A 27,868-nucleotide genomic window follows, 5' to 3' on the forward strand; every position below is an offset into this window, starting at 1 on the left:
TGCTAAATCTACCCTTTACACCACTTATCTGTTATGCATTCAAGGAAGTCAGCTCTTTAAGTACTCATATTCTGAAACATGTTATAGAAATTATACTCTCTACGATCCTGTAATATTATTTTAAATATTTCGCATTCTCCTAACATCAGATGGTTTGTACTACCGTACATTCTGGTAATTAGCTATGTTTACTATATTCCTAAAGATCTCAGAAAAACTGTCATATCTGCTTGTCAAAATGGCATGATAAGACAATGCATAACAATTCTGTGATCATCATTTGGTCTAGTAAAGTTGTTGTTCAATGGTTGTGTTATTTATGAAGAATTATTGAGACATTCGGAGACTTTTCAATGACTTTTCTCCTCATTAAAATCTGTTCTACTTTGGAAAAAGTTTCCTTCTAACTTATTACATTTTATCCAACACCATACTATCTTATCATAGTGTTCAAAAATTTTAAACTATTCAGGCATTCATCTTGTGGAAGAGTATCATTTTCTGCACCACATGGGGTATACTTTGCTCAATCTCTTAGAAAATTTATCTAATAAAGAACTGTAATATGGGCCTGTAATCAATTTTTCCCCTTTCCAAAAATAGTTCAAATGGCTCTGAGCACTATGGGACTCAACATCTGAGGTCATCAGTCCCCTAGAACTTAGAACTACTTAAACCTAACTAACCTAAGGACATCAGACACATCCATTCCCGAGGCAGGATTCGAACCTGCGACAGTAGCAGTCACACGGTTCCGGACTTAAGTGCCTAGAACAGCATGGCCACCGTGGCCGGCTTTCCCTTTCCAGAGAGCTGATAAATATGCTATGCAACTCTCAAAAAGGCATCATCATTACTTTTCACCTCATACAATAGAACTACCAACAGTAAGTGGGAATTCGCTACAGGAACTCTACTGCAATAACTGTTATTAGCACTCAAATTACAATTAAATTCCCTACATATCATCAACCAAAATGAAGGCTGAAGCTGTTCTCTATTTGACAGTTAGTTTCCTCATCACAGTGTTTAGTTATGAATAGTCCTATTGGAGTTGGTTGCCTTCTTCCAACCAGTGAAGTGACTTACCCAACTAGTTATAAAGAGACATGCAGTTTAAGTGGACTCCAAACCAGAGTGCAACTTAGTGTTTTGCACATACATAAAGCATTGATAAAGGTGAAATGTAACACTAAATTACTGTAATAGTATCAAAACCAACCAGGGATTGAATTCCTAAATTTTGGATTTGCAATGTTTCACTCACCCATCTATTCACATGTCAACCATTATACAACATCATAAAAATTCACAAAAATTAGCCTTGAGTTTATCTATACAGTGGCGATACATGGTCACACTTCTAATAAACTGTGAGCATCAACAGGCCCAACATATTGCCAGTTTTCTTATGCCCAATGGTTTGTTTTCCCCATGGACCATCTGCTGAAAGAATAAGAAAATAAAATATGATATTTGTGCAATATGTGTAAAAATGATGATGTAGATATCCACGTAATGTATGTGCTACACATGTCCTGCAGCACAGTGATTTAAAAAGAGCTTTGTGCAATCCACAGTTCACTGGTTCCTCCCCCCCTTGACCCCAACACATTTTGTATACCACTACTATCCTATCTATAGAACATTTAATGTATTTTCATTCTGTTTTACCTAACTTGCCTTGGAATCAAAATAAGTCATTGTCAATTAATTTCAATAAAGAGCCCTGACTTGAGAAAAAATTAACAACAACCTATAATACAGCATAGTGCCATCTTCAACATCCAAGGAAAGGATGGATCCTATTTGAGATTCATTCAAATAAATCTAAAATTGGTGGCCGATGGGATTTTATACAAATCATTGTGACATGCCAGAGGAGGTGCTATTGGGTCCCTAACTACTTCGAGTACAGCCATATCTTGCATTTGTGGGGAGGGAAAACGTGTTATTTTACCCCCAAGCTAATCTGGCTAATTTGAACATATTCAGCAGTGTAAGTGGTATCTTTTTGGAAGGTATAATTCCCTTCTGGAAATCATTTCTGTGCCTCTAAATGAACAAAGTCACCACAGAATTTATGAGACACCTTTTCCGAAAGTGAAGCACTGAAACAATATTTTGTGGCTAATTCAATGTTACTCAGAGTGTGGTCCATGTCTAACCCACTTCAAGCTGTTCAAAGATTCTGCCCTGAAAAACAAGAGTCCAAATGGTGTCTTTGTGACATTACATACCTGACACAAAAGATTATACTCTTCTCACAATGAATAGCAAGTGCAACTGAGATAATACAAATCTAACGCACTGTTTCTCATTATCCCTGAATGGTGTAGCTATTCAGAATTGCCAGTACTCTGTTACTACATAGGTAATACAACTGTTGTTTGTCGGGAAACCTTCAGTCATTTACAGTAGTTGCTACAAAATTCTCTGTTCATTGTCTTCTTTTCCCGAAATATATTTAAGTTTTGGACACTAGTGTAATACAAAGAAAGTGTTCTTCTTCACACACACCATACTTCATCACATGCATGCAGTATACACTGAGGTGAGAAAAGTCCTGGGACAGTTATAAGCACACACACACAGACGGTGGTAGCATTGCATATACAACATGTAAAAGGGTAGTGCACTGGTGGGGCTGTCATTTGTACTCAGGTGATTCATGTGAAAAGGTTTCGGATGTGATTATGGCCACACGGAGGGAATTAACAAACATGGAACACGTAATGGTAGTTGAAGCTCGATGCATGAGGCGTTCAGTCTCAGAAATGGTTAGGGAGTTCAATATTCCAAGACCTACAATGTCAAGAGTGTAACGAGAATATCAAATTTCAGGCATTACCTCTCACCATAGACAATGTAGTGGCTGCCGGCATTCACTTAATGACCGAGAGCAGCTGCGTCTGCATACAGTTGTCAGTGCTAACAAACAAGCAACACTGTGTGAAATAACCATGGAAATCCATGTGGGATGTATGATGAACGTATCTGTTAGAACAGTGTGGCAAGATGTGGCATTAATGGGCTATGTCAGCAGATGACTGACATGTGTGCCTTTGCTAGCAGCACATCAAGCTGCAGCACTTTTCCTGGGCTTGTGACCTATCAGTTGGACCCCAGACGACTTGAAAACCATGGCCTGGTCAGATGAGTCCCAATTTCAGTTGGTAAGAGTTGATGGTAGCGTCTGAGTGTGGTTCAGAGTCTGTGAAGCCATGGACCCATGTTGTCAACAAGGCACTGTGCAAGCTTCTGGTGGCTCCATAACGGTGTGGGCTGTGTTTACAGGTAACAGACTGGGCCCTCTGGTCCTACTGAACCAATCATTCACTGGAAATGCTATGTTCAGCTACTTGGAGACTATATGCAGCCATTCATGGATTTCTTGTTCCGAAACAGCAATGCACAATGTCACCGGGCCATTATTGTTCGCAAATGATTTGAAGAACATTCTGGACAATTCAAATGAATAATTTGGCCACACAGATTACCCATCATGAATTCCATCAAACATTTACAGGCCAACATCAAAAGGTTGGTACACAAAATTCTATACTGGCAACATTTTCGCAGTTATGGACAGCTATGGGGGGCAGCGTGGCTCAATATTTCTGCAGGGGCTTCCAGTGCTTTGTTGAGTCCGTGTCATGTCAAGTTTCTGCACTACACCAGGCAAAAGCAGGTCTGCCATGATATTAGGAGATATCCCATGACTTTTGTCACCTCAGTATATCACCAACAACTGAGGTAGTGTGCTGACAGATTAATCAGTGTTACCAAAGGAAAGGATTATTGGTCAGGAGAGTTGTGTAAATTGTTAAATCAATGATCACTGAAGACTGTGCACACTGAGAATGGCACAATAAAACACAATACTACAATTAAAGGCAGTGTAGGCACGTATGTCACATAGGTAGCACAAACCACCTGAGAACACTGAAGTGTGTCAGAACAACTGATACAGTTACAGGCACTGCTTGGTGTCCTTTTCTGCAAAGAGACTGGTCTGTTCGCCACCTAATTTTTCCAGCTTCCTTTGTCCTAGATAGTAAAGTTCTAATTCAAATTGTTAAACCATAAAAGACACATATTTATTCAAAGCTTTGTGGTTGGCAACTCCAATAGATGTGCGTTCAGCACAGTTTGTTGTCCATTTACAATGCTGCATTCTATTCCATTTCATCATTACAGAGCCTTTGTACTGACAATGGTAGTGTCCCTCCTCCTAGAGTGCTCTGGTACTTTGTTCCAGCAGAATAATGACTGATATCATGTCACTCCAACTGTCTAAGACAGACTTTTTGATCAGCAGATGCTGCTCCTTCCGTATTGATGACATTCACTTGATAGATGTCCCCCATATGACAGAATCAGTCTCCACACATGACCTATGGAATCACATCATAGCAACTTGGAAGTCACAGGACAACAAGGGAACATACATATTTTAAAATCCCATGATACCCTATGAAAAACTTCTTGTTGCTACAACAGGTTCAATAACAACCAGTTCTCTTGGTAAAAATTTGTGAAGTAGAAATGAAAATAAATGTCTTGTCATTAACAATCTGTATATTAAATGAGTTTTTACTGGTTACAATATTTTAAAGCAACACTTTTCTTTAACAGCTGTGGAATTTATAAGTGAACTAGTTATCCAGCACAGGTTGGGGTGCAGGGTACCCAAGTAATGAAAATTTAGAATGAGATAATTTTTCCCACGGGATTTGCAGTTCAACCGGCAATTGAATAGTTTTGCATACAAATGAACACAGACTTTAAAACATGGCCAAATAAAGTTATCAGCAGGCAGATAGAAACATCAGGTTAAATCCACTCAATCCTTCACTGAGCAACTTCAGTGTAAATCACCGACAAAAAAGCACATGAGTTGGAACATTTCAGGAGCGAGGAAAAATACCTTGTTAACATTATTAGATCACTAAATGTTGGAAACTGGTAGTGAAACTTTTTGTAAAAAATTTGTTATACTTACGATAGCACCAGCATCTCCATCAGGTTCATCAAAGGACCTTGCAGAATCTGAAAAATGAATTTATTATCAGTCTAACAGTTACAAAATTGTCAGCAGACTATCCCCCAATTTCTTTATTGTTAATAGAATTGTTTCTTATCACAAGCACGTGCTAAGGATCTAAGATACAGTCAAGTCCTCATTCAGCCTGTATCTGAATCTACAACAGCAAATATTGTAAAATGCAATCCTCTAATCAGCAGCATAACAAGTTCAGTTGCAAACAAGCACCAATAAGAATCCCCCACCTAGAACAGAAAGCCTAACATTAGCAAGTCAGAGCATCTTCTTTGCAGCAGTACATACAATATAAGCACACTGTGAATTTCATCTGATGCTACTTTATCTTTCACAAAGAGTCACATCCTCCTCCTATTGGCAATATTTTTTTTTCCAGATCAACAATGAGCTAATCATATTTAACACAGACACCATACTGTGTCCACAAAACATTTCAGCATTCACACATGGCCCAATAGGCATCGCAATGAAATCATTTGCTTATCGTTTTGTGAATGGAGACTCCTCATAATACTCTGGACCATTTTATTTCCAGGGAACAACTGATGAATGGTCACTCACAACACTAATGGAATCAATAGAGAAATTCCACCACTAGTAATTCAATACACCCCAGAGTCCCCAGGATTATATTATGTTCTGCACTGGACATAGTAAGCTTCTTTTCAATATGATCAGTGCTTTCATTTTAAAGTGCTCATATACACACATAAAAAAAAAGTTTTTAATGGGCTCGGTTCTGAGAGTTCCAGAACCTGTACAGAAAATTGGAATACAGATCAACAGAAACATCATTTCCGCCATTTTTAGTGCTCATGAGAACCACACGTTGCATGTTGTACCACCATACAGGAAGACCTTCAGAGGAGATGGTCCAGACAGGTGTCTGTGTATATGCGGATGGATATGTGTGAGTGTGTGAGTGTATACCTGTCCTTTTTTCCCCCTAAGGTAAGTCTTTCCGCTCCCGGGATTGGAATGACTCCTTACCCTCTCCCTTAAAACCCAAATCCTTTTGTCTTTCCCTCTCCTTCCCTCTTTCCTGACGAGGCAACCGTTGGTTGCGAAAGCTAGAATTTTGTGTGTATGTTTGTGTTTGTTTGTGTGTCTATTGACCTGCCAGCGCTTTTGTTTGGTAAGTCACAGCATCTTTCTTTTTAGATATATTTTTCCCACATGGAATGTTTCCATCTATTATATTCATATCATAAATATGGAATATGATTGTCTTTCATACCCACTCTACAGACTACACTTTTTCTTCAGAGATTTTCATATTGCCATATTACTGAAAGAGGCTCTGAAATTATTTCCAATTCAATGAAGAGTTGAAAAAGCAGTGCTTGAATGGATCCCATTCAATTCAGTGAAGAGTTGGAAAAGCAGTGCTTGAGTGGATCCCACCACAATGAAAATACTTCTTTACTTTCTTTTAAAATCTTTTCACTTGCAAATCAATGTACTGATGCAATGCTACACAATAAGGGGACCACACCAAGGAGTGAATTACATAATGTCTACATGCAATAAAGTTTCAAACAGAATATAACTTAAGTATTAAATGTAGCAACTGAAGTATATAACTCATGTAAAAGTAAGGCTTTTGTTGCCTTTTTCTGTATACCAGATGCAAGAAGAAACTGAAGCATTAGCAGGATTGATCTGCTGATTGTGTTTTGAGAAACATAGCTGCCAAAATAGGATATGCCGATTCTACATACATTGCCAACTGGATGGCAGTGACCTGTTCATTAGCAGCTTTGCACATTGACCTTACTTATTCAGCCACATTTGTACCTCAGTCTGCATACAAGAGAATAAAACAGGAAAAACTACTACTGTTACATTGGAGGTTTTGCTTGTTGCTTCTTCTGGAAGTGGCTTCTTCCTCACTTTTCATGACACCCTACATGCTCACACGCTGTTTTTATTAGGGGCTTCATACAACATATTACATACACTTCAGGTTTTTGTAATATAGTGCATAATACATCATAGATTCCAACATTTATAAGGTACTTTCATATCTTAAATGGCACAAATTGATTGAAAGCACACCGGTGGGGAAAACTTAAGGGTGAAAGTAACTTTTGCATGATGTGTCACTGTCAAGTAATATAGATCCATGAAACTTGGACCATACATAGCATGTACTGCTACAGTAGAGAAGGTAGCTGAAATAAACATGAAATGAGATGAGCAGAAATAACACTAATTCCAAGACAATAATTACACTGAATTCACCACAACTCGTGACAGTCCCCTGAGCATTCTAAAGGTGGGACATGGTTCTTAATACGGTGTGTGACCATCACGGATAGCGATGCTTGCTCTGCAGCATGCTCCGATGTTGGCCACAAAGTTCGTAAGGACTTCTTGCAGTAGAGTGTTCCATTCCTCCACTAGCACAGCTGACAATTGCTGAATGGTTGTTGGTGCATATGGAAGTGCTGAAATACATCTCTCCAACACATCCAACACTGCTCAGTGGGGAAGGGGGAGGCCAGTCCATTCACCAAATATCCTCTTGTTCCATGCCCATCTCCAGAACGCATAGCCTGTTTGGCCAGCCTGTCTGCAAGTTCATTGCCTGGGATGCCGACGTGTCCTGGGGTCCAGACAAACACCAAGGAACGACTGGACCATTCCAGGGTATAGATGGGCTCCTGGATGGTAACTACCAAAGGATGGCGATGGCAAGGGTAGCACTGGTCGATAGGTTGTAAGCTCCTCAGGGAGTTAGTACAGAGGAGAAACAACTCACCAGAGCATGAACGGATGTGCTCAAGTGCACGAGATAGGACCACCAGCTGTGCAGTGAATACACTACAGCCATTGGGTAAGGAATGCTGTTCAATATGGCTACTGTGAATGTAGACGAAGGCAACATGACCATCAGCCATCGAGCCATTGGTGAAACACCACTTCACAGCCCCAGAACACTTCAAGAATCGATAGGAAGTGACAGCAGAGAGCCACAGGGTTAACGGAGTCCTTATGGTCACACGAAAGGTCCAGGCGAAGCTTCAGCCTAGGGCTACACCATTGAGGTGTACATGAATGGACCTCGAGGAGAGGTGGTAAAGGCAAGAGCTCCAGTTCAGTGAGAAGCGATCGCACAAGAACCGCCATCGTTAGCCCTGATCTGGACCGCCTATGCAGGAGGTGAACCGTCGTGGTGGTGAAAATAGGACAGTAACTAGGATGTTCAGGAGAGCTATGAATGTGTGCAACGTAACTGGTGAGCAGTTGTGCAAATCGAATCTTCAATGGAGGGACTCCAGCTTCCACCAGTACGCTGATCACCAGACTCGCCCTAAAAGCTCCTGTCACTAGGAAAACTCCGCAATGGTGTAAAGGGTCGAGCAACCGCAATTCTGATGGCGTCACCGAACCATAAATCACACTCCCATAGTCAAGGCGGGATTGAACATGGACTCTGTAGAACTGCAGCAGCATGGAGCGATCTGCACCCCAGTAGGTGTTGCTCAGGCAGCGTAGGGCCTGCTGGCTGCCAACACTTCCATTTAAGCTGACGAAAATGAGGAAACCAAGTCAAACGAGTGTCAAAAACCAGACCTAAGAATCGATACTCTCGATGACTGTTAGTGGATCGTCATTAAGGGAAAGTTTTGGTTCTGGATGAATGGTACGATGCTGACAGAAATGCATGACACACGTCTTCATGACTGAAAACTGGAAGCCATGGGCTAGATCCCAGGACTGCGCCCTGTGGATGCCTCCCTGTAAGTACCACTCAGCAACACCTGTACTGGTGGAGCAGTACGAAATGCAGAAGTCGTCTGCATACAGAGAATGTGAGACAGATGGCCCTACAGCTGCTGCTAGACCGTTAATGGCCACTAAAAATAGACACACACTCAATACAGAGCCCTGCGGGACTCCATTCTCCTGGATATGGGGGGAACTATGAGAGGCACCAAGTTGGACACGGAAAGTACGGAGCGACAGTAAATTTTGGATAAAAATCGGGAGCGGGCCTTGGAGACCCCACTCCTATAATCTGGCAAGGATATGATGTTGCCAGGTGGTGTCTTACACATTTCGTAAATCAAAAGAGACGGCACTCCGGTGTTGGCATCTGGAAAAGCCTGTTCAGATGGCAGACTCGAGGGACACAAGATTATCAGTGGTAGAAAGACCCTGGCGGAAGCCGCTCTGACATGGAGCCAGTAGGCCACGTGACTAACCGCCGACACACCATACGTTCCAGCAGCATGGAAAGAACATTGGTGAGACTGTTGGGCTAATAGCTATCCACATCAAGCGGATTTTTACTGGGTTTGAGCACTGGAATGATGGTGCTCTCCCGCCATTGCAATGAAAAGATGCCATCGCACCAGATCCGGTTGAAGATGATGAGGAGATGTCGCTTGTAGTCAGATGAGAGATGTTAAATCATCTGACTGTGGATCCGATCTGGCCCAGGAGCTGTGTTGGGGCAATGTGCAAGGGCACTGACGAGCTCCCACTCTGTAAATGGGGCGTTATAAGATTCACTGTGGCATGTAGTGAAAGAGAGGACTTTCCCTTCCAGCCGCTGCTTAAGAGTGCGAAAGTCTGGGGGGTAATTCTCCAATGCAGAGGCTCAAGCATGGTGCTCAGCAAAGTGCTCAGCAATCACGTTTGCGTCAGTAGAGAACATGTCATTTATGTTAACACCGGGAACACCTGCTGGGGGTGTGATACCCGGAAACACGTTTTATCTTTGCCCAGACTTGGGAAGGTGACATATGGCACCCAATGGTCGAGACGTATCTCTCCCAATACTCGTGCTTCTGTCATCCGACAGGTTGGCAAACGCGGGCATGGAGCTGTTTAAAGGCTATGAGATGCTCCTGGGAAGGGTGACCCACTGTAGAGCTCGCCAACGCTCCTGAATAGCTTCAGCGACTTTTGGTGACCACGAAGGGACTGCCTTTCCCGGGGGCACCCTAAAGAGCGAGGTATCACGCTTTCCGCCGCAGAAACAATTGTTGTAGTCACCTGCTCAACCATCACATCAACGTTACCACATTGGGGAGATTCAACAGTGGCAGCAGATGCGAAAGTTTCCCAGTCCGCCTTGTTTAATGCCCATCTGGGCATGCGTCCGTGGGCCTGACACCGGGGCAGTGACAGGAAGCGGTCACTACCACACAGGTTGTCATGTGCTCTCCAGTGGACAAATGGGAGAAGTCCTGGGCTTCAAATTGATAAATCAATGGCCGAATAACTGCCATGAGCCACACTTAAGTGTGTGGCGGCCCCAGTGTTTAAGAGGCAGAAGTCGAACTGAGACAGTAAAGTTTCGACATCTCTGCCTCAGCCAGTAAGCATGGCGCCACCCAACAAGGGGTTATGAGAGTTAAAATCACCCAAAAGTAGGAAGGTTTAGGGAGTTGAGCAATCAATGCAGCCAATGTGTTCTGGGGTACTGCACCATCTGGAGGAAGATATACATTGCAGACAGTTATTCCCCACATTGTCCTTATCCTAACAGCGACAACTTCAAGAGGGGTTAGAAGGGGCACCGTTTCACTACCAAGTTTAGGACATAAACGCAAACTCCATCTGACACTCGATTATAGTCACTACGGTTCCTGTAATATCCCTTATAGCCATGGAGGGCAGGTGTCCGCATTTCTGGGAACCAGGTTTCCTGGAGGGCAATGCACAAAGCAGGTGTAAAGCTTAACAGCTGCCGTAGCTCAGCCAGGCAGTGGAAAAATTCGCCACAATTCCACTGGAGGACGACGTTATCATGAGACGTGGAACATTCAATGAGGCAGTTTATGCCTCAGAGTCACCTTCTGCCACCGACGTTTTGCCTGAGTAGTCTATATCCATTGTGTCTGAAGGTCCGGCGAGATCTAAGTCCTCAGCAGATGCCAGAATCTCCACCTCATCCTCAGACGCAGAACTTGTAGGGATTCTTTGATTCAGTCTCCGGGACTGAGGAGGACCATGAAGCCCTATGACCAGCTACCTGTGGCTGCTTCAGCCACTAGCAGGTGTCCACTTTGCCACTGGTAGGAACCTGGGAAGGTAGTGACCCAAGGGAGCCCTTCCTAGAGAGAGGAGCCGAAGAAGACTTATGCTTCTCTGGCTCAGAAGTGGGGACTGATGTCCCCAACGGTTGGGCGGGTGGGTGGGGGGGGATGTGCTGCTCCCGAAGTAGGTGGTGTGGGAGCAACCGCGAGGGAAATGCCCCCCACCATCAAGGGGGCAGATGTAGTCTTATGGCTCTGAGAGCTGACTGGAATTGATGCAACAGATGGGGCTTTAACAGTAGTTATAGGAGCGGCGTAAAATGTTGTTACACACACGGAATGGAGCCTTTCAAATTTCCTTTTAGCCTTAGTGTAGGTCAGTCAGTCCAGGGTCTTGTATTCCATTATTTTCCTTTCCTTCTCTAGGATCCTACAGCCCGGCGAGCAAGGGGAATGGTGCTCTCCGTAGTTGACACAGATGAAAGATGGGGCACATCGAATATCGGGATGGGATGAACGACCACAATCTCGACATATAAGGCTGGTGAAGTACAGTGGGAAGACCTATGGCCAAATGTCCAGCACTTATAGCACTGCATCGGGGGAGGGATATATGGCTTGACATCACAATGGTAGACCATCACCTTCACCTTCTCAGGTAATGTGTCACCCTCGAAAGCCAAGATGAAGACACCGGTGGTAACCTGATTATCCCTTGGACCCGGTGGACGTGCCGGACGAAATGGACACCTCGTCGCTCTAAGTTGGCACACAGCTCATCATCGGACCATAAAAGAAGATCCCTGGACCATATTTAAGCTCTTATGGGGTATGACAGTAACAGAAACATTCCCCAGTTTGTCACAAGCGAGTAATCCCCGTAACTTGGCAGAGGATGCTGTTTTTATCAAGACTGACCCAGACCACATTTTGGACAAGCCCTCCACCTCCCCAAACTTGTCCTCTAAATGCTCTACAAAGAACTGAGGGTTCATGGACACACAGGATTCCACATCAGCTCACGTACATACTAGGTACCAGAGAGAATAAGATTCGCTACCATCCTTAGCCTGGCATTCCTCCCATGGTGTGGCCTGGGAGGGGAATGATTTTGGGTCGTACTTCTGTGCATTGAATTGAGCCTGTGAACCCTTAGAGACTGCTGGTGTTTGACCACCAGCAAAAGATGATGTACTACGTTTCATCGCGTGTCATCCGCCCTGATGCCACCCACTCTGACAAGGGGCCCTCCCCACAGGTTCCACCCAGCTGCAGCGAAAACCACCTGGCAGGATGGCCTTTGCCGGGTGTCCCAATGCCCCAGGGAGATGGGCATCTATCCTTTGACATACGTGGTGATTTAAGGGCGCAGGCATCAGCAGAGCGATCCCTGTGTGGTCAGGGGGCTACAACCAACAGGGTACATGGCGGCCCCACCACAACGGACTAGCTACCGTTCTGGATATGAGGTGCAAGGAAGTCCATGGTCATTGTCAGCGCAGAAAGCGACAGTGCATAGTGCATGGTGGAAAATGCACCCAGGAAGGTGTCCTCGCCCCGGAGATGGAGAACGAGGGGGACTGCAATGTGACAATGAGAAAGTGGGCTAAAGATCTCAATGCAAGGTGGACACGATGCACCATGTAAGGCGCCCTTCCCCCAATGGGCTCACTCTTTGGGAAAATTTAGAAGATGGAGGTCAAACCCTATTGGGTAGCATCACATAAAGACCGAAACGTGAGACTCCTTTTAGTTACCTCTTACGACAGGCAGGAATACCTCTGGCCTATTCTAACCACCGGACCCGCAGGGGGATTTCTCATTTGAGTTCCCAAAGCATCTACTTAACACTAGCATGTTGTTCGAACCTATGCGTAACACAGCAGTCCATCCCTGAACTACTTTGATGTCTTCCTTTTGTTTTCAACTCTTCCAGTGTTTCTCTATACCACAGATGCTTGTTACTACCAAATCAGTGCATGCATTGAGACCACACTAGGTGCAACGCCATGCTGATATGTGGGCTCTTACTGCCAAATTCTTTGTAAATTCGAGTCCAATTTGTAATCTGTAATTGCCACAATAAGATCACATAATCTCCCAACCTGGGAAGTCTTGTATCTTTTCCTTCTCTCCTTCTAGGTGCTTCACCTTTTTTTGTCAGGCAGTGTATTTTCACTGCAGATAGAGGTTCAAACCATCTGTTCCAGATAATTTTTTAAGAAAGATGTTGTAAAACATTGTATGTTATTTTACTTCACCTGTCACTTATGATTTTTTTTTTATCTCATTGTCTTTTCTGGTGAGAAGTTCTCAACTCCAGTTAGGTGGAAGCTCATTTCAGTGCCTGTCACTTCCATCATCTTTTGGCAGTCAAGGTGACTTCTGTGTCATCCTTACATAGTTGGTACTAGGGATTGGCGTATCTGCTACCAGTGCCTTGGTGCAGCTGAGATGAAAAAGAGGGTAGGATCTGTAACTGAGCATGCTGGAAATGACATCAGTCTTCCACGTATACCCTTGCAACAGTACTAGGAGGGAACGGAGAGCACCCAAGCACAAAGTACACAGAGACAAAACAGTGCCATCTCCATACAAGAAGATGATGCAAGTGGTGTTCTTGTAAACAGCACACTTTTTTTGAGATATCATCAAGCTGCAGACCTGAGAACTTTGTATTACAGGTTTATAAATCTCCCTAAAACTTTTATGGAGTGGCTAAAATTTTCTTCAATTATTATGGCACACCTTGGGTACGGTGTGTTAACTGTAAGATGGCAGAGTTGCGAGGGGAGTGCGGGGAGAGAAGGAGACAAGCATTGACTGGCGAGGGGAGAGGAGCCGTTAGGGAGGGGACAAGGTGCGTCTAACAGTTGCAGTGCTGGCACTACAAATTGCGCGTCATGCCTACACAAAAGCAGATGAAAGGCTTGGAAGTAAAACTCACTTTAAATGTTGTTTGTAAACGAAACTGAAATCGTCATGTACATTAAAATATATAATGTGTGTATGTTTGTCTACTATGCGCTCCCCCATGTAGTGACACCAACGACACACTCTTCACGTAAGTCACCCTTCCTCTGCCAACATTTATTAAACGTTATATTATTATCGATCCACGATTCATCAAGATAAAATATTTTCTGCCTGCTTCCCTGAAGTTCTTCATGTCAACAATGAAACAAGATCGCCGGTGCACAATGTCTGGACGTTCTAACAACACATTCCTCTTATTTTCCACCTTACGCCATATGAATCCCATAGACAAAAGTACTTTTCTCAGCGAGACAATGCTCCACTTCCAGCCTATTTTGTCGTGCAAAACTGGAAGCAGTGTCCACAGGCTCGGCACAATCTTCCGCACTGAATAAAATTCTGCTATCGTGTCATGAATGACACGCTGGTTGAAATCATCGATCATTACTTCGATTACTTCTTTTCCTAAGTTAAAAGAGAGAGAAAGATTTATAAGAAAATGCCTTCTGCACTGCAGGTATTTTTTTGAATTTTGGAAATGTACTGTAATATGAATGTGTTTCGAAATAATACAGTAACCAGTGGTGTTTCCATACAAAGAAATACAGTAGCAAGGAAAAATGAAATATAAGGTAATTCGGACGAATTAGGGAGCTCCTTCAAAGTGATCGTGAACAAAAGATCTGAAATGGAAACTCACCTTTTCTTGCCAGGCATTTGTGGTGATACGCCAGGAGGATTCTTGGAAAACTGTTTGAATCTTCCAATGCTACGCATGCTTTGTCCTGTGTATGTAGCAGCTCTCACTGAAGATTTGTAAATGGGGTGAAGCAATTTTTTCTGCTCCCTTTCGCAGCATTCAATCAAACGCAATATAATTTTGCGAGCATCGCTACGTAATACTGGTTTACTTCTAACTGTAGGCCTACCGGTAGGGGTTGTTGGCGACTCCCAAGATGGGCCAGCAACTGCCTCTTCACTCATTTTGATAATGTTTAGCACAACTGCACAATAAAAACATGCAGAACAGTACAGCACAAAGCAATAATGAAGCAGACGACAATGGCTACCTTGTACAACACAGTCAGCTACGTAATGTTGGCAGCAGTCGAAGCTGCGTGCCTACCGAAGCCTCCCGACGTTTACCGACTTCTACCGATTCAGGACTAGAGAGAGGTCTGCCATCTAAAAGTTTACACTCTGTACATATGTGCCAGTGAACTGAAGTTCTATTTGAAGTTCTTAGTTCTGCCAATGAGTCCAAATGGAAACTACAACTTGTATCCTGCTTCACATGCTGACTCAATTCCTAGCTCAATTAACTTACGATTCTTGTCTGGTGCTATAAATATACCACCTCCCAATTCATGGAGATTTTCGGCACTGTAGACAGAATATTCATTAGGAAATCACACTTCAAGGACACAAAAGCACCTGGCAGAGGCCCTTGCTTTGATCAGTAAATGTATACAAGTGAAGAAAAGCAACTGTGCATAAGAACTTCAACCCTTTCAGACCTGATTTTTTATTTACTTGTAAAAAAAGGTCTGACACCATTTTTACATTCCGGTGAGTCTCCTGACAATATTTTTCTAAGAAAAAATTTCGTATGATCTCTACTTTTCTAAATATTTAATGTACACAAATGTGTTCATCAGGTCTCGAGCTTCATGTCATACATTAAGGAGGTTAACAGTACGGATCAATTATGCCACTCTTTATTTCACATTAAAACAGAGGAAACAATAAAAATAATTACATATTACATTCTTGTTTAAACAACAATGGTCAACACCTGATTTTAAGGTTTAGTATGAAACTGCAAAAAACAATTTCTGTCCTTTTGGAGACACAAATGTACTGAATTCTTCAACGCCCTGTACATTTTGGAAATTTGCACCGACTTGGACCTCCTACATCATGCAAAGGCAAATGGTCAATGGAATCAAAATGCATCTCTGTAGCTGGCCGTAATTCTCCTCTTTTTCTTGGTATGACTCTCATGTCTGAAGCCAGTCCTTCATAATACAGACGCCCCCTCTTCGTTCCAGTCACATTCTTTTGGCACAGTATCAATCCATCTGCTACTCTGATATGAAAGAAAAGAAGGTCCATTTGCTGCTTCTTTGCGATAGACAGGTTGTATGCATCTCGTCTGTATTCCAACCAACTTTGCACGATGGCAAAGTCAACAGCGTGAAAAATCATACACAAAGGCCATTTTCTAGATCTGATGAAAACTCTGTAGTAGCTTATCAATTGATCAAATAGATCCACATCACCCATTGCATGATTATATCTTCTCACTATTTCAGGTCTTTCTGCTTTCACATATTTATGGTGCTTTTTGTCCCAACGCTCGACTTCATCCACTGAGCCTTTACCAACAAAGCTTGAACACAATACAACTGGCCTATTGTCTAACCACTTACACATGGTAATGTCATCAGCGCTAGTGATTTATTCACAGTAACCTCTGGTTTGTTTCATTATTGTTTTATCATCTGAGAAAGGCAAGTGCTTTCCAAATCTGTTTTGATGGACAGTACCTGCTGCATTGATGCCTTGAGATTTCAGAACTTGAAACAGATGATAAGATGAAAAGAAGTTGTCAAAGTATAATTTATGACCTTTACCTTTTGAGAGTGGAACAGAAAATCCTAAAACAACAGCAGGACCTAATCAAAATTTTTTACAGCATGTGGTATTTAGTTCAGTTGTAGTACCTTGATACAAAAGGAAATCATGCACTATTCCACTCTTTCCACACAACATGAAGACTTTGATTCCCCATGGACTTGGTTTCTCCTTGACATACTGCTTTGCAGAAAACTTCCCAGTGAAAGGAATAATTCCTTTGTACACACAAACATTCTCTTCTATAGGAAGTTCACTGCTGCGTTTTCGAATGGCTGTGTAAACTGGCCTGACTTTGTAAAATTTATCTTTATTTTCAGGCGGCTTCTCCAGATTGTTCACCAAGTGTAAAGTTGTTTGTAATTCTAAAAATCTGTCTTGTGACATGTTTTCCCAAAACACATTTACCTTCAGGCTTATATCCGAATACATTCGTAACCTGGGAAATTTCAAAGCACCAGTCAGTATATGCAAACCAAATAGCACCTCTAGTTCTTGAGTTGTTGTCTGCTTGAATGAGGATTTGCCTTGATGTAATGCATAAATATTAGTATGTGCTGTCATGCTAGTGAACAAATCATCAGGTATATATCTTTTGAAGTATTGTATTGGAGAACACAAGACAGATTCTTCAAAATTTGGAGCTTTGTATGTTTCTGCCATGGTACTTAGAGGCTTGTGTTTCCATTTTATGGATTCTTTAGGTGTCATCATTATGTTGTCACACAGGTTATTCAATTCTGGGTTGTTTTCATTGCATAAAAAGTTCATTTCATCATCCACCACGTCTCTGTCACCTTCATCTTCAGGTATGGTGTTTCTACACACATAATTCACGCCCACTTTATCTGCTCCAACACGTTTCACTATTTGTGGAGCTTGCCTTTCAATAAGTGGTACACTGTCATCCTCATCTCCACTCAAACTAATGTCAGAAACTTCACCATTTTCAATTATGTCACTAATCAAGTCCCAATCTTTCTCCACAGAAAGATATTCCTTATCCATATTTGTAAATTAAAAGCCAGAAATATAAAATAAAATCATGTGTAGTGGTCAGTTATTCTCCTCCTTGCTGCTGGTACTGAAATTACTGAAAAAAATTACCACACATAGCTACCATCGCCATGCAAATACATCTGAGGCAAATTTTAGGTTACGTTTCCTATTTTACACCATTAAGGACCTGTTGTGCACAAATGTGTACAGTAAATTTACCTGATACATAACACAAATATGAACTGAATGAAACTGCTGAAAATTCCACTGAAAGAAAGTCTAATGTTTCCAAAAGAAGGAAACCACACAAAAAATTCATTAACAAAATCCACAATGTGACTATTACAGTAATAAAGTCAACGAGTAATGGCTTGACACAGAGAGACAACACCAGAGAGTATATTTTACTATGTACTTCACTGACTGCTCACAAGAGAGCAGCAGCTGCTGGAGCATGGCTAAAATAAACCAACATAAATGTGCACAGTGAGTTTTGATGCACCTGACATTTCTTGTCAGCGAAATATTAGTGAACAAACTTTATGTACACAATTGTGACCACCAGGTCTGAAAGGGTTAATAATCTGGCTTTAAAAGTAACTTCCTTTAGTCTGTCCAAATATAAAGGATATGGTCATCTTTAGTAGATACGGAACTGATCTGATCCACTCTTGGGTGCAACACTACTTTCTGCCACATATAGTTTGGCATGACTGATATTTGCTCAGATCCATAATGGTTTTGATGCCTATGAACAGCTAGGCAAGTATGCTGGTTGGTAATGGTCAACAATGACAATGACTGTGGAATACAAAGAACTTCTACAAATATTAAACCAGAAAAAAAGTGTTACCTAACTTAAAAGTGGTGACTCACCAAAACCACAGTCAAGGTGAAATCTGGCAAATGATATAGACAACAAAAGCATGCTATGTTTGTTGTTCTTTCTGTGTCTCAGCCTAGTCACATTTATAGACACATTAATCTGTTGAAAATATAAAAATCAGTGTTCTCCATCCACTTCTTTCGACATCCTACCAACTGTTTCAATGATTGGCTTAGAAAATCCATTTATGGAGCTATTCAAGAATGTCATGGTCTTACATCTTCGTTCTAAAGACTGCAAAAGACAACTATCAGATGATGCATACCTGGAATAGAGGAATCTCCAATAGCATGAGGTTATCATGCAAGGAGTCCTATCATCTGGACTCACATTGGAAGCAACTGAGAAAATACCTTAATTATTATCCACATCATGCGATAATTCATCATATGGACTTCTTAATATGACCACTGACAACAATTCTTTAGCAATTCACGCAGTAAAGCTGAGTCAAAGTGTGAAAGCCTCTGCAGTGTAGCTGAACACACATAACGTGACACATCCAGTCATGCACATTGTTCAAAAAGTCATTTTCCTGTACATAGGCCAATTCACCCTATTGGGTGCCTATTTTAGAGCAACCCTTTCAGCAAATCTGTCTCATATCTGAATTATTCTGATGTAGTGGTTAATCAAGTGAAGTTTATCTCCTACTTCATATTAAACAGTGTCCATAATGCAGAACAACAAACACATCCGCTCAGTGTTTCAGAAGGAAAGGCCAATATTATGGTAGAATGGCCATTTGAAGCACAGACGTTCATGCAGACATTTGTTAAATTTTGAATTCTTCTCACTAGATATTTTGATTGAATGAACAACGAGAAACAATTGCTCACTTAACCACCCAATACATTTCTGTTGAGTAATTTACTCAAGAGCACTGTTTTAACATTTAAAGTTTACAAACTTTTTATTATTTATATTTTAAACTGTCAGTCTTGGAAACAGCCTGTCAAATGTGTGTATGCTTAAAGTTTACAATCAACTTTAAATAATTCACAATAAAAGAACAAAAAGCAACTATCACCTTCAGTGTACTTTTCTACTCTCAGTACATGTCACAAAACTCGTCTCGCTGCTTCACTATGCACCTTTATGAGGGTAGTAGTTATAATGATGCAACCTAACACTTTATCTCGCACAAAGCATCTCACTGATAAACAGAAAGTATCTGATATGAAATAGTAATAAACATAAGAAAATTGTTTGATGATGATGATAAAAATTTTCAAGCATTTACCTCAGGAACCATTAAATATACAGCACATGTTTATAAAAACATTTTTGCTGCAAAGGACTATTTATGTTATCTCCTTGAAAATTTATCTTCTCTCCTGATAAATGTGCCATCTACTGTATTCATAAGATTTAATTATACCTTCTATCTATATAGTGGTGATGCCGCCTTTCTCGACAATAGTGCACCACATGTCCCGGACATCCACAGTGGAAACATACTGGTTGGTTATCCTGGATCCTCTGGATGTCAGTCTTCCTTGGTGCCCAAACAGGTTTCTCATGTGGAATTGTAGGAATGTAACTCCACCTGGATCTAGACTTTTTCATCGTTTTAAAGGGAAATAAAGGACAAGAAATTGGGTTCAATGTCTGTTCCACTTCCTCCCTTATGACCTCTTGAAGCGTCTCTGTTTTTTGCTCGCCATGCAATGCAAGTGCCTTCTGAACTTCCTCTCTCACTATCTGGCGAAGAACACTTGTGAAATCAGTTGCTTCCTCCATCACAGACATTGATACGACATTTGGAAGCCGTTCAAACTTTTTGTGTGTAATTCTTTTTGGATGCATTGTCTTGATATACTGGGACCATTTTATGAAGTCGTCTGCTGTCGAAATCTCCTTCAGGATTACAGCTTGATACATGTCCTCAGCAACACCCTTTATGAAATGTGCAACCTTATCTTCCTCCTTTATTCTAGGATCCACCATTTTACACAGCTCCAAGACGTCTTGAATGCAGGATGCTGTAGTTTCTCCTGAACGCTGTGACCTGCACTTTAATTTATCTTCAGCCTTCCACTTCTGTCATTGAGTATTGCCGAAATAATTGCGCAGTTCCACCTGGAATACTTCCCAGCTTGTGAACTACTCCTCGTTGTTTTCATGCCATTGCTTGGCAGTGCCCTCCAAGTAGAAAAATACCTTAGCCAAACACACGGTGTCATCCCATTTGTTAAATATGACTATATGCTCATAAACCTTCAGCCACTTGTTTGGATCTTGGCCATCATCACCAGAGAACCCGGAAGGATGTCTCATGTGGTGGCACACAGTTGCTGTCATCATAACGTCTTCTTCTTCTGTCTCCAATACATTGCGGTCTGTTGAATATGGCTCCAACTCAGGTTTCTCGCCACAAACGGTGGCTCTGTCGTGACCTGATGGGAGCCACTGTGTTGTCGATGATGTGCACTATGACAAGTTCCAATACCCAGAGTCTCCACCAGAATAATGTCATGTAGAAGAAGGTGTAATTAGATGAATGACGAAGACTAACTTCACTTAACGAAGGTATATTCAGCACTTGCACATACAAGAGTGCGGAGCGAACTGCCTTCGGCCAGAACACATAGAGTATATACACAGCTACAGAACAATCCAGTACAACGATTCTTGACATTTGAAGATACTTCTAGAATATACTCGAACCGCATATAGAAATTAAAATTGTACAGTGCAGGTGATTTTTGAACTCACGACCCTCCGTGCAACAGTTTAGTATCATAACCACTACACCACGGGGCTTCTCAGCTTCTTCTCCGACAATATGATCACCATAGTGATACACTACAGACAAGCTACAGAGAATGTTATTGAAATAAGTGTAACAACTAGGTTGGATACTACAGCCATAGGAATTTGAGAAAGAATGAATATTCAGGTAAAACAAAACAAATTACTGTAATGCAATTGTGGATAGCACACGAGCAGGTCTCAGGCAACAACAGCTGGTCAGACAGTTGGTGCCAGTCTGTGTCAAGCTGAGCATAGAAACTGATAGCTCACATTCCATTCCATTTCATTCCCTTTGTCAGCAACTACTTTTAAAAAAGTAGTGTCTGCAACATCGTATAGCCTAAAAGAAAATTTTTAGTTTTATTATAGATGTGGAATATGCTACAAATTGTTTGTATGAAAGGTAAATGAAGAAGCACAGTATTTTGACCCATCACCTTCACTGGGGTTACTGCTTAAAACACCCAAAACAACATGTGAAAGACAAGACCAGTGTGGGCGTGTGTTTTCACCTGACTTACACACCAATGGATTGTTTCTCATTGTCTATGCCTGAGAATAAAAATTAAAAGCAACAGACTAATCAATACAGTGGGCCAATAATAGTCAAGGAAGATAACGCAAGTTGAGAGTGAACAGTGTATGGGGTAAAGTGGATGACAAAAAATTGAGATTATTTACTCATTTTTCGTGGTAACTAATTCACATGTACCTTGTGAAAAAGCCAACAATAAGTAACTACTGGTCAAAACATCTGCACTGCATAATCCCTTTCCTGCAATGATGATAAGCTATGTTAGTTCAAAGCAATTTTGCTGATCTTGCTGCTCAATAACAATGACAAATTATTTCTCATAATCATTTTAAAATTTGCTCATTTTTTTGTCATTTGAATTCTTATGTCATCCTCTTCATTTACTCCCTATGGATATTTGACAGTTAATGAAAGTATGTGTGGTTTGAAATGACAAACTGATTTTTCAGTGTAAATGACTAGCACACAACAGAGAAGTACAGCATAAAAATGCTTAGTGCTTGTGATCTTTTGACTGGGTATGTACTTACAATGGAGGCATCCGCAGGGAAAAGGGCAGAGGAGCCAGCTGTATGGCACTTTTTAATACATTATTAGAGTAGTACCATGACAGACACTAAGTCACATAAATGTACTGCTATTATATTTCACCTGCTGTATTTGATTATCTATGTGCATATACGATAAAATCAGTAGGCACTTGCATGACTAACAGGAAAGATCTTCCACAATTTACAGTTGTCAAGCTCAGACTCTAAAAAGGACCATTTCTGAGAGAAGGGAGTATCTCCTCTGCCTGGAATGAAAGGACACAAGTGATGTTCTGATATTCTCAAAATGCCACCTTGCTTCAACAACAGAAGTAAATGTGTGCTCACAAGGATACTTAGTGACATAAAGAAGCAGACAATGTTTTGAACATAAAATTCATAAAATTCACACAGTGGATCCAATCACATCTAATGATTGTTTTCTATCCTTTAAAGAGCAATCAATCCAAATGGTGGAAGAATTCTCCTTTCAGTTATTTGTTGGGTATCATTCAGAGCATATAAGAGAACAAGAAAACAGGCACTAAGTCACTGGCAGATTTTTGCCAAGAAAATACCACATAGCAGGAACAAATTGCATCTGACACTTCTGTAAAATATGTGTCAGCCTCATTAAGAGCCAGGCGGAGGAGTGTATCGAAAAGAAATGTTTTTTTCTGTGTATGTACCAATGTTTCAAAACATTTCACACTGAGAAAAATTTAATGCAGTTGGTACAAGTTTTCTTTCTGAATAAAGTCTTAATAGTAAAATGAGTCTTAAGTCTGCTATCTATAAAATATTACAATAATATCCCCAGGAGTAACGAGACCATTTCTGAACGTTTCACCTGACACTTTGTACAAAAATATAGCATTCACTATTACAGAACTATGATTTTTGAAAAATTTGCTTACAATCAGCTGTCCAGCTACCTTTGTCCAGGGTGCTTGAGAAGATTGAGGTAGTTCAACATTCGGTGTCAAAATGCTGGACTTTCATCCCTCTTACCACCAGCCTCCTCCAGAGCAGGTGTGCTCCAAGCAAAATATTAATGTGAATCTCTGCAGTCCCTGCTTCTGCTAAGATAGTAATTTGGAAAGTGCAATAATGCCTTGGAGAAATGTCAGTATGTAGTCTGAGCACCTGGATGTGATTGAGAAGGGTCACATCATGAGCCTGCACAAAGCTGGTTAGTCCCTTAGGTGTTGGAGTAGGAAATGAGATAATGCCCCCCCCCCCCCCCCATTCATAGTGAGTGAATGATTGTGTGTGTGTGTGTGTGTGTGTGTGTGTGTGTGTGTGTGTGTGTGTGTGCCACAACACCCAGAGATGACAGGACAGGGGATTGTGCTAAGTATTACACTGTTCACACTACTCTCCACATTGACTCTTCCAAACTATCAACCATCTCAGAATACACTGGAATGGTGCTGTTACATAATCATGCACAGATACACATTGGCAACATGATGTATTCACCAATAAATTATACACCTAGGCAACATTGACTAGCAAATCCTTATACTATAGTACCCATGTTAACACTAAACAACACCATTTATTGTCGTTCCTCACATCACTTTTAAGAGCTGGTTTTATAACATGGGGTGCAACTGCCTACAGTGCGTGTACCCATACTACTTTTAATACCTCACCTAGACACCAAAATGGGCACAGAAGAGGTTGGAAGAGCACCAAGAACTCCAGCGCACAACAAAATCACTGGTGCTCACAGAGTGGTGTATTAAAGAGCCACATGCTAAGCAGCACTGCCAGTACTGTGCTTCAACTTCTATTTGGTGTTGCTTGGCAATGTTTAAGGTTAGCTTGACAATGAACTTCAACAATGGATGTGGTCAGCTTGGTTCTACCCTTAACATTAATGAACAAGAATTTTGGTTTACCAACAAATTCCTGTTTTCAATTAGCGTTATTCTGCAACCAGTCAAGGGCTGTTCTTGTATAATTACAAAATAAAGTGTGGACCACCACAGAGGCAAATGTATTTATTTCAAGTTCCCATGCCACAACTTGGAATGCTACAACTAATCAAGAGACTGTCCAAGAACTTTAATTACCGCTCTATGCCTTGCAGCACCAGTTATCTTTCCCCATAAGAGTATTAAGGGTATGGACAAATCATTTGATATCTTGGAAATATGTAAGGCTATTCAAACAATTCATGATAGATTAACACAGTATGCCTTGAGACCCAACAAGCTATTTGCAAAGTAGGAGTTAATAAAATGGTTCAAATGGCTCTGAGCACTATGGGACTTAACATCTGATGTCATCAGTCCCCTAGACTTAGAACTACTTAAACCTAACTAACCAAAGGACATCACACACATCCATGCCAGAGGCAGGATTTGAACCTGCGACCGTTGCAGCAGCGCAGTTCCACACTGAAGCGCCTAGAACCGCTCGGCCACAGCAGTCGGCGTTAGGAGTTAATACATCTACTTAAAACAAGACCAATTCACTGCACCAAAAACAACAAGACTATTCTCTCCCCCTCCACCACCAACCCCGGAAGAGTTTAAATTCTGGACAAAGTAAGTGTGAGACATACTTAAAATTAAGTATTATGATCTTACCTTCTGCTCCACAGGCCGAGGCAAGCAATCCACCTTCATTTTTTATTTCGTCAAACTTCGAAAAAAGGGTTGCAATCCTAAAAAAAAAAAAAAAAAAAAAAAAAAAATAGAGAGAGAGTACACGTAGTAGTGTTAATAGATAGACAACAATTCTGCATGTATTTTTTAACTACACCAAAAAAACTCAAATTGATGTGATTCACAATAATAATACATTCGTTGACTACAACACAATTTAAACCTTTTCAGAAATATAATTTATTATCCTGGACTTCACACGTACAGAATATTCAACGTCTAATCAGCTGTATTTAGGAACTGAAAACAATGTACACATAGTCAACAGAATAAAAACTTACTTTCTATCTTTTGCACTACAGCGATGTTGGATATCTTGTCGAAATTTTTCCCCTACATGTCGATATATTTCAGTCGATGTATTAAAAGCTGCATCTCTCACGGATGGAAGTGGATCATGCAGAAGTTTCAAAATGCTTGGAACATGTTTCGACAAGCCAAGGTTTGAAGGTCCATGCCTTGGAAACAAGAAGCAACAATCACCCAAAAGAATTATATATTGTACAACATATTTATTTCACACAAACTGTAAATAACCTCCACTTCAACATAAATTCTTCTTGGAAACAAGAAGCAACAATCACCCAAAAGAATTATATATTGTACAACATTTTTATTTCACACAAACTGTAAATAACCTCACTTCAACATAAATTCTTCAAAAATGGAAATTAGTTACACTTTGCAGTTAAGATGGCTAACTGTAATTTGGATATTGGAAATTAAAAAAATTACATACATGGATGTGATTTTCTATTAACATTCAGCATCTGAAAACAATCAAATTCAGTTTACATCAGTTGTTGACAGCACCTATAATTAGTTGCTTCACTCACAGCTTGGTATCATCCGTGAAATTTGTTAACTGATTTCATCTACCTGTAGGTTTCACACATTTCTGTCCAGTTTATGAACAAGTTTAAATTTTGAGAAATCAGTTGCTAGATCGCAAATTACTTCAACATTTTGATCTTCTTAAGCTACATAATTTCTATTCTTAAGAAAATAACAATTGCAGTCACCACAAATGAAGCGAGTCCCAATCGACCATAGATATCTAGTTTTTAGTATCCATTGGCACAGATAGTGAACAGTTTTGCCTCTACGATTTTGCAGTGCCAGTGTTATTTCGATGATGATGCACTGCAACGACGACAGCCGTTACTAAACACATCAGACAAATTCATAATTGTGAATAATGACCACCATCAGCTGTAGAATGGAATTATGACAATAAAAATTTGTGCAGCACTGGGACTCGAACCCGGATTTCCCGCTTATCATGAGTGGTCACCTTACAATTTGGCTATCCATACATTACTCACAGCCAGACTCAAACTTCCACAAGTCATCAACCATACGTCTACGATCTGCACTCGCACATCCAGGTTGAGTCTGGTTGCGAGTCGTGTATGGATAGCCAAATGGTAAGGCGACTGCTCGCAATAAGTGGGAAATCTGGGTTCGAGTCCTGGTCCTGCACAAATTTTCATTGTTATCATTCCATTCTACAGATGATTGTGGTCATTATTCACAACTGCGAATTCATCTGATAAGTTTGACTCTAGTTTTAGTTCCAACAGCAAGTCTAACCTGTTACACCAAATGTGGTGTCTTCTTTCCTTCCATATTATATCCTACACATTAGAAATGTCAGTGTCAATTAATCCAGTTGACACTACAGCCCACAACCATGACAAATGGTAATTAAATCAAACATTCACTTCATAGGGAAATTGCTGATTATGATTTTATACACCAGACGGATGAATTTCTTCACATGATACAGCTATCACGCAAAGTGATTATTTCAGTCTTGTATTGGCATAATAATACATATTTGGTCCCAATAAATCAAATTATTGCAATAAGATTATGCTAAAAGTTACAAATGAATCACTGCAATGGACTGATTGATGTGAAACTCATATTTGGTAGTAAAGTTTCAAATAACTGTAACTTAATGGAAAGAAACTTGTGCACTGATGCAATTTTTCCAAAACAAAAAATCTGCCCATTAGACTAAAGAAACTGCTTCAATATTTTTCTGAGAGCTGCTTAATAGCTCAAACTTTCCCTAGACAAATAGTTTAGTCTTCACAAAGGAAGCAGCTACTCAGGTGCACATGGAGGTTTTTTAGGCTAGGCAGAAGGCGAGGTTCTCTGATTAACACTCACCAGACAACTCGGATAGCTAAATCAGACTGTGTTCAAAGTGAAGACACTTCCACTATCAAAATTTTATTAGTGAATTCTCAAAGCATTTGTAACAAAGTTTCCAAATTTACTACCCTCCAGGAAACTAGTCACGCTCAAATTATTCTCTGCACTGAGAGATGACTGAAACCCCAAGTATGAATGTCTGAGATAGTTAGTGATTCTTGGAACGTATGAGGGCTATCCACAAAGTACATTACGTTTTGGAATTAAAAATAAATAAAGTACTGGAATTTTTTTTATTATATACAGATGAAAGCCACACTTAAATACTACTTTTCTACATAGTTGCCATTTAAATTAAGGCACTTATCGTAGCGTCGTAAAATTCGGCCGCCTGCGCCTTCAACCACGTGGTTACCTCTTTTGGGGCAGAAAAGGTGTGATTTTTGCGGATTTCCTGGAAAGAGGCAATACAATAAACTCTCAAAGGTATTGCCAAACTCTGCAAACCTCAGAAGACCAATACAAAACAAGCGCAGGGGAAAGATGGGCTCAAAGATCTTGCTGATTCACAACAACGCCCGGGCCCACACGGCAAATGCCACTCGTGAAGTTCTCGAATCTTTTAAGTGGGAGTTGTTTCCTCATCCGC

General features: G+C 40.9%; 1 protein-coding gene across 1 annotated transcript in view; it reads right to left on the reverse strand.

Annotated features, from left to right (window-relative positions):
- The window catches only part of LOC126143531 (CLIP-associating protein 1-A-like), a gene marked incomplete at its 3' end in the record, with an annotated part of 235,094 nt that overhangs the window by 179,650 nt on the left and 27,576 nt on the right, over nt 1-27,868 (reverse strand). The window contains 3 exon segments of the mRNA XM_049915437.1: nt 5,006-5,052; nt 24,979-25,055; nt 25,338-25,514. Coding sequence (XP_049771394.1) covers nt 5,006-5,052; nt 24,979-25,055; nt 25,338-25,514 — 301 coding nt within the window.

Source organism: Schistocerca cancellata, unplaced genomic scaffold (assembly GCF_023864275.1).
Source record: "Schistocerca cancellata isolate TAMUIC-IGC-003103 unplaced genomic scaffold, iqSchCanc2.1 HiC_scaffold_823, whole genome shotgun sequence".
NCBI lineage: Eukaryota > Metazoa > Arthropoda > Insecta > Orthoptera > Acrididae > Schistocerca > Schistocerca cancellata.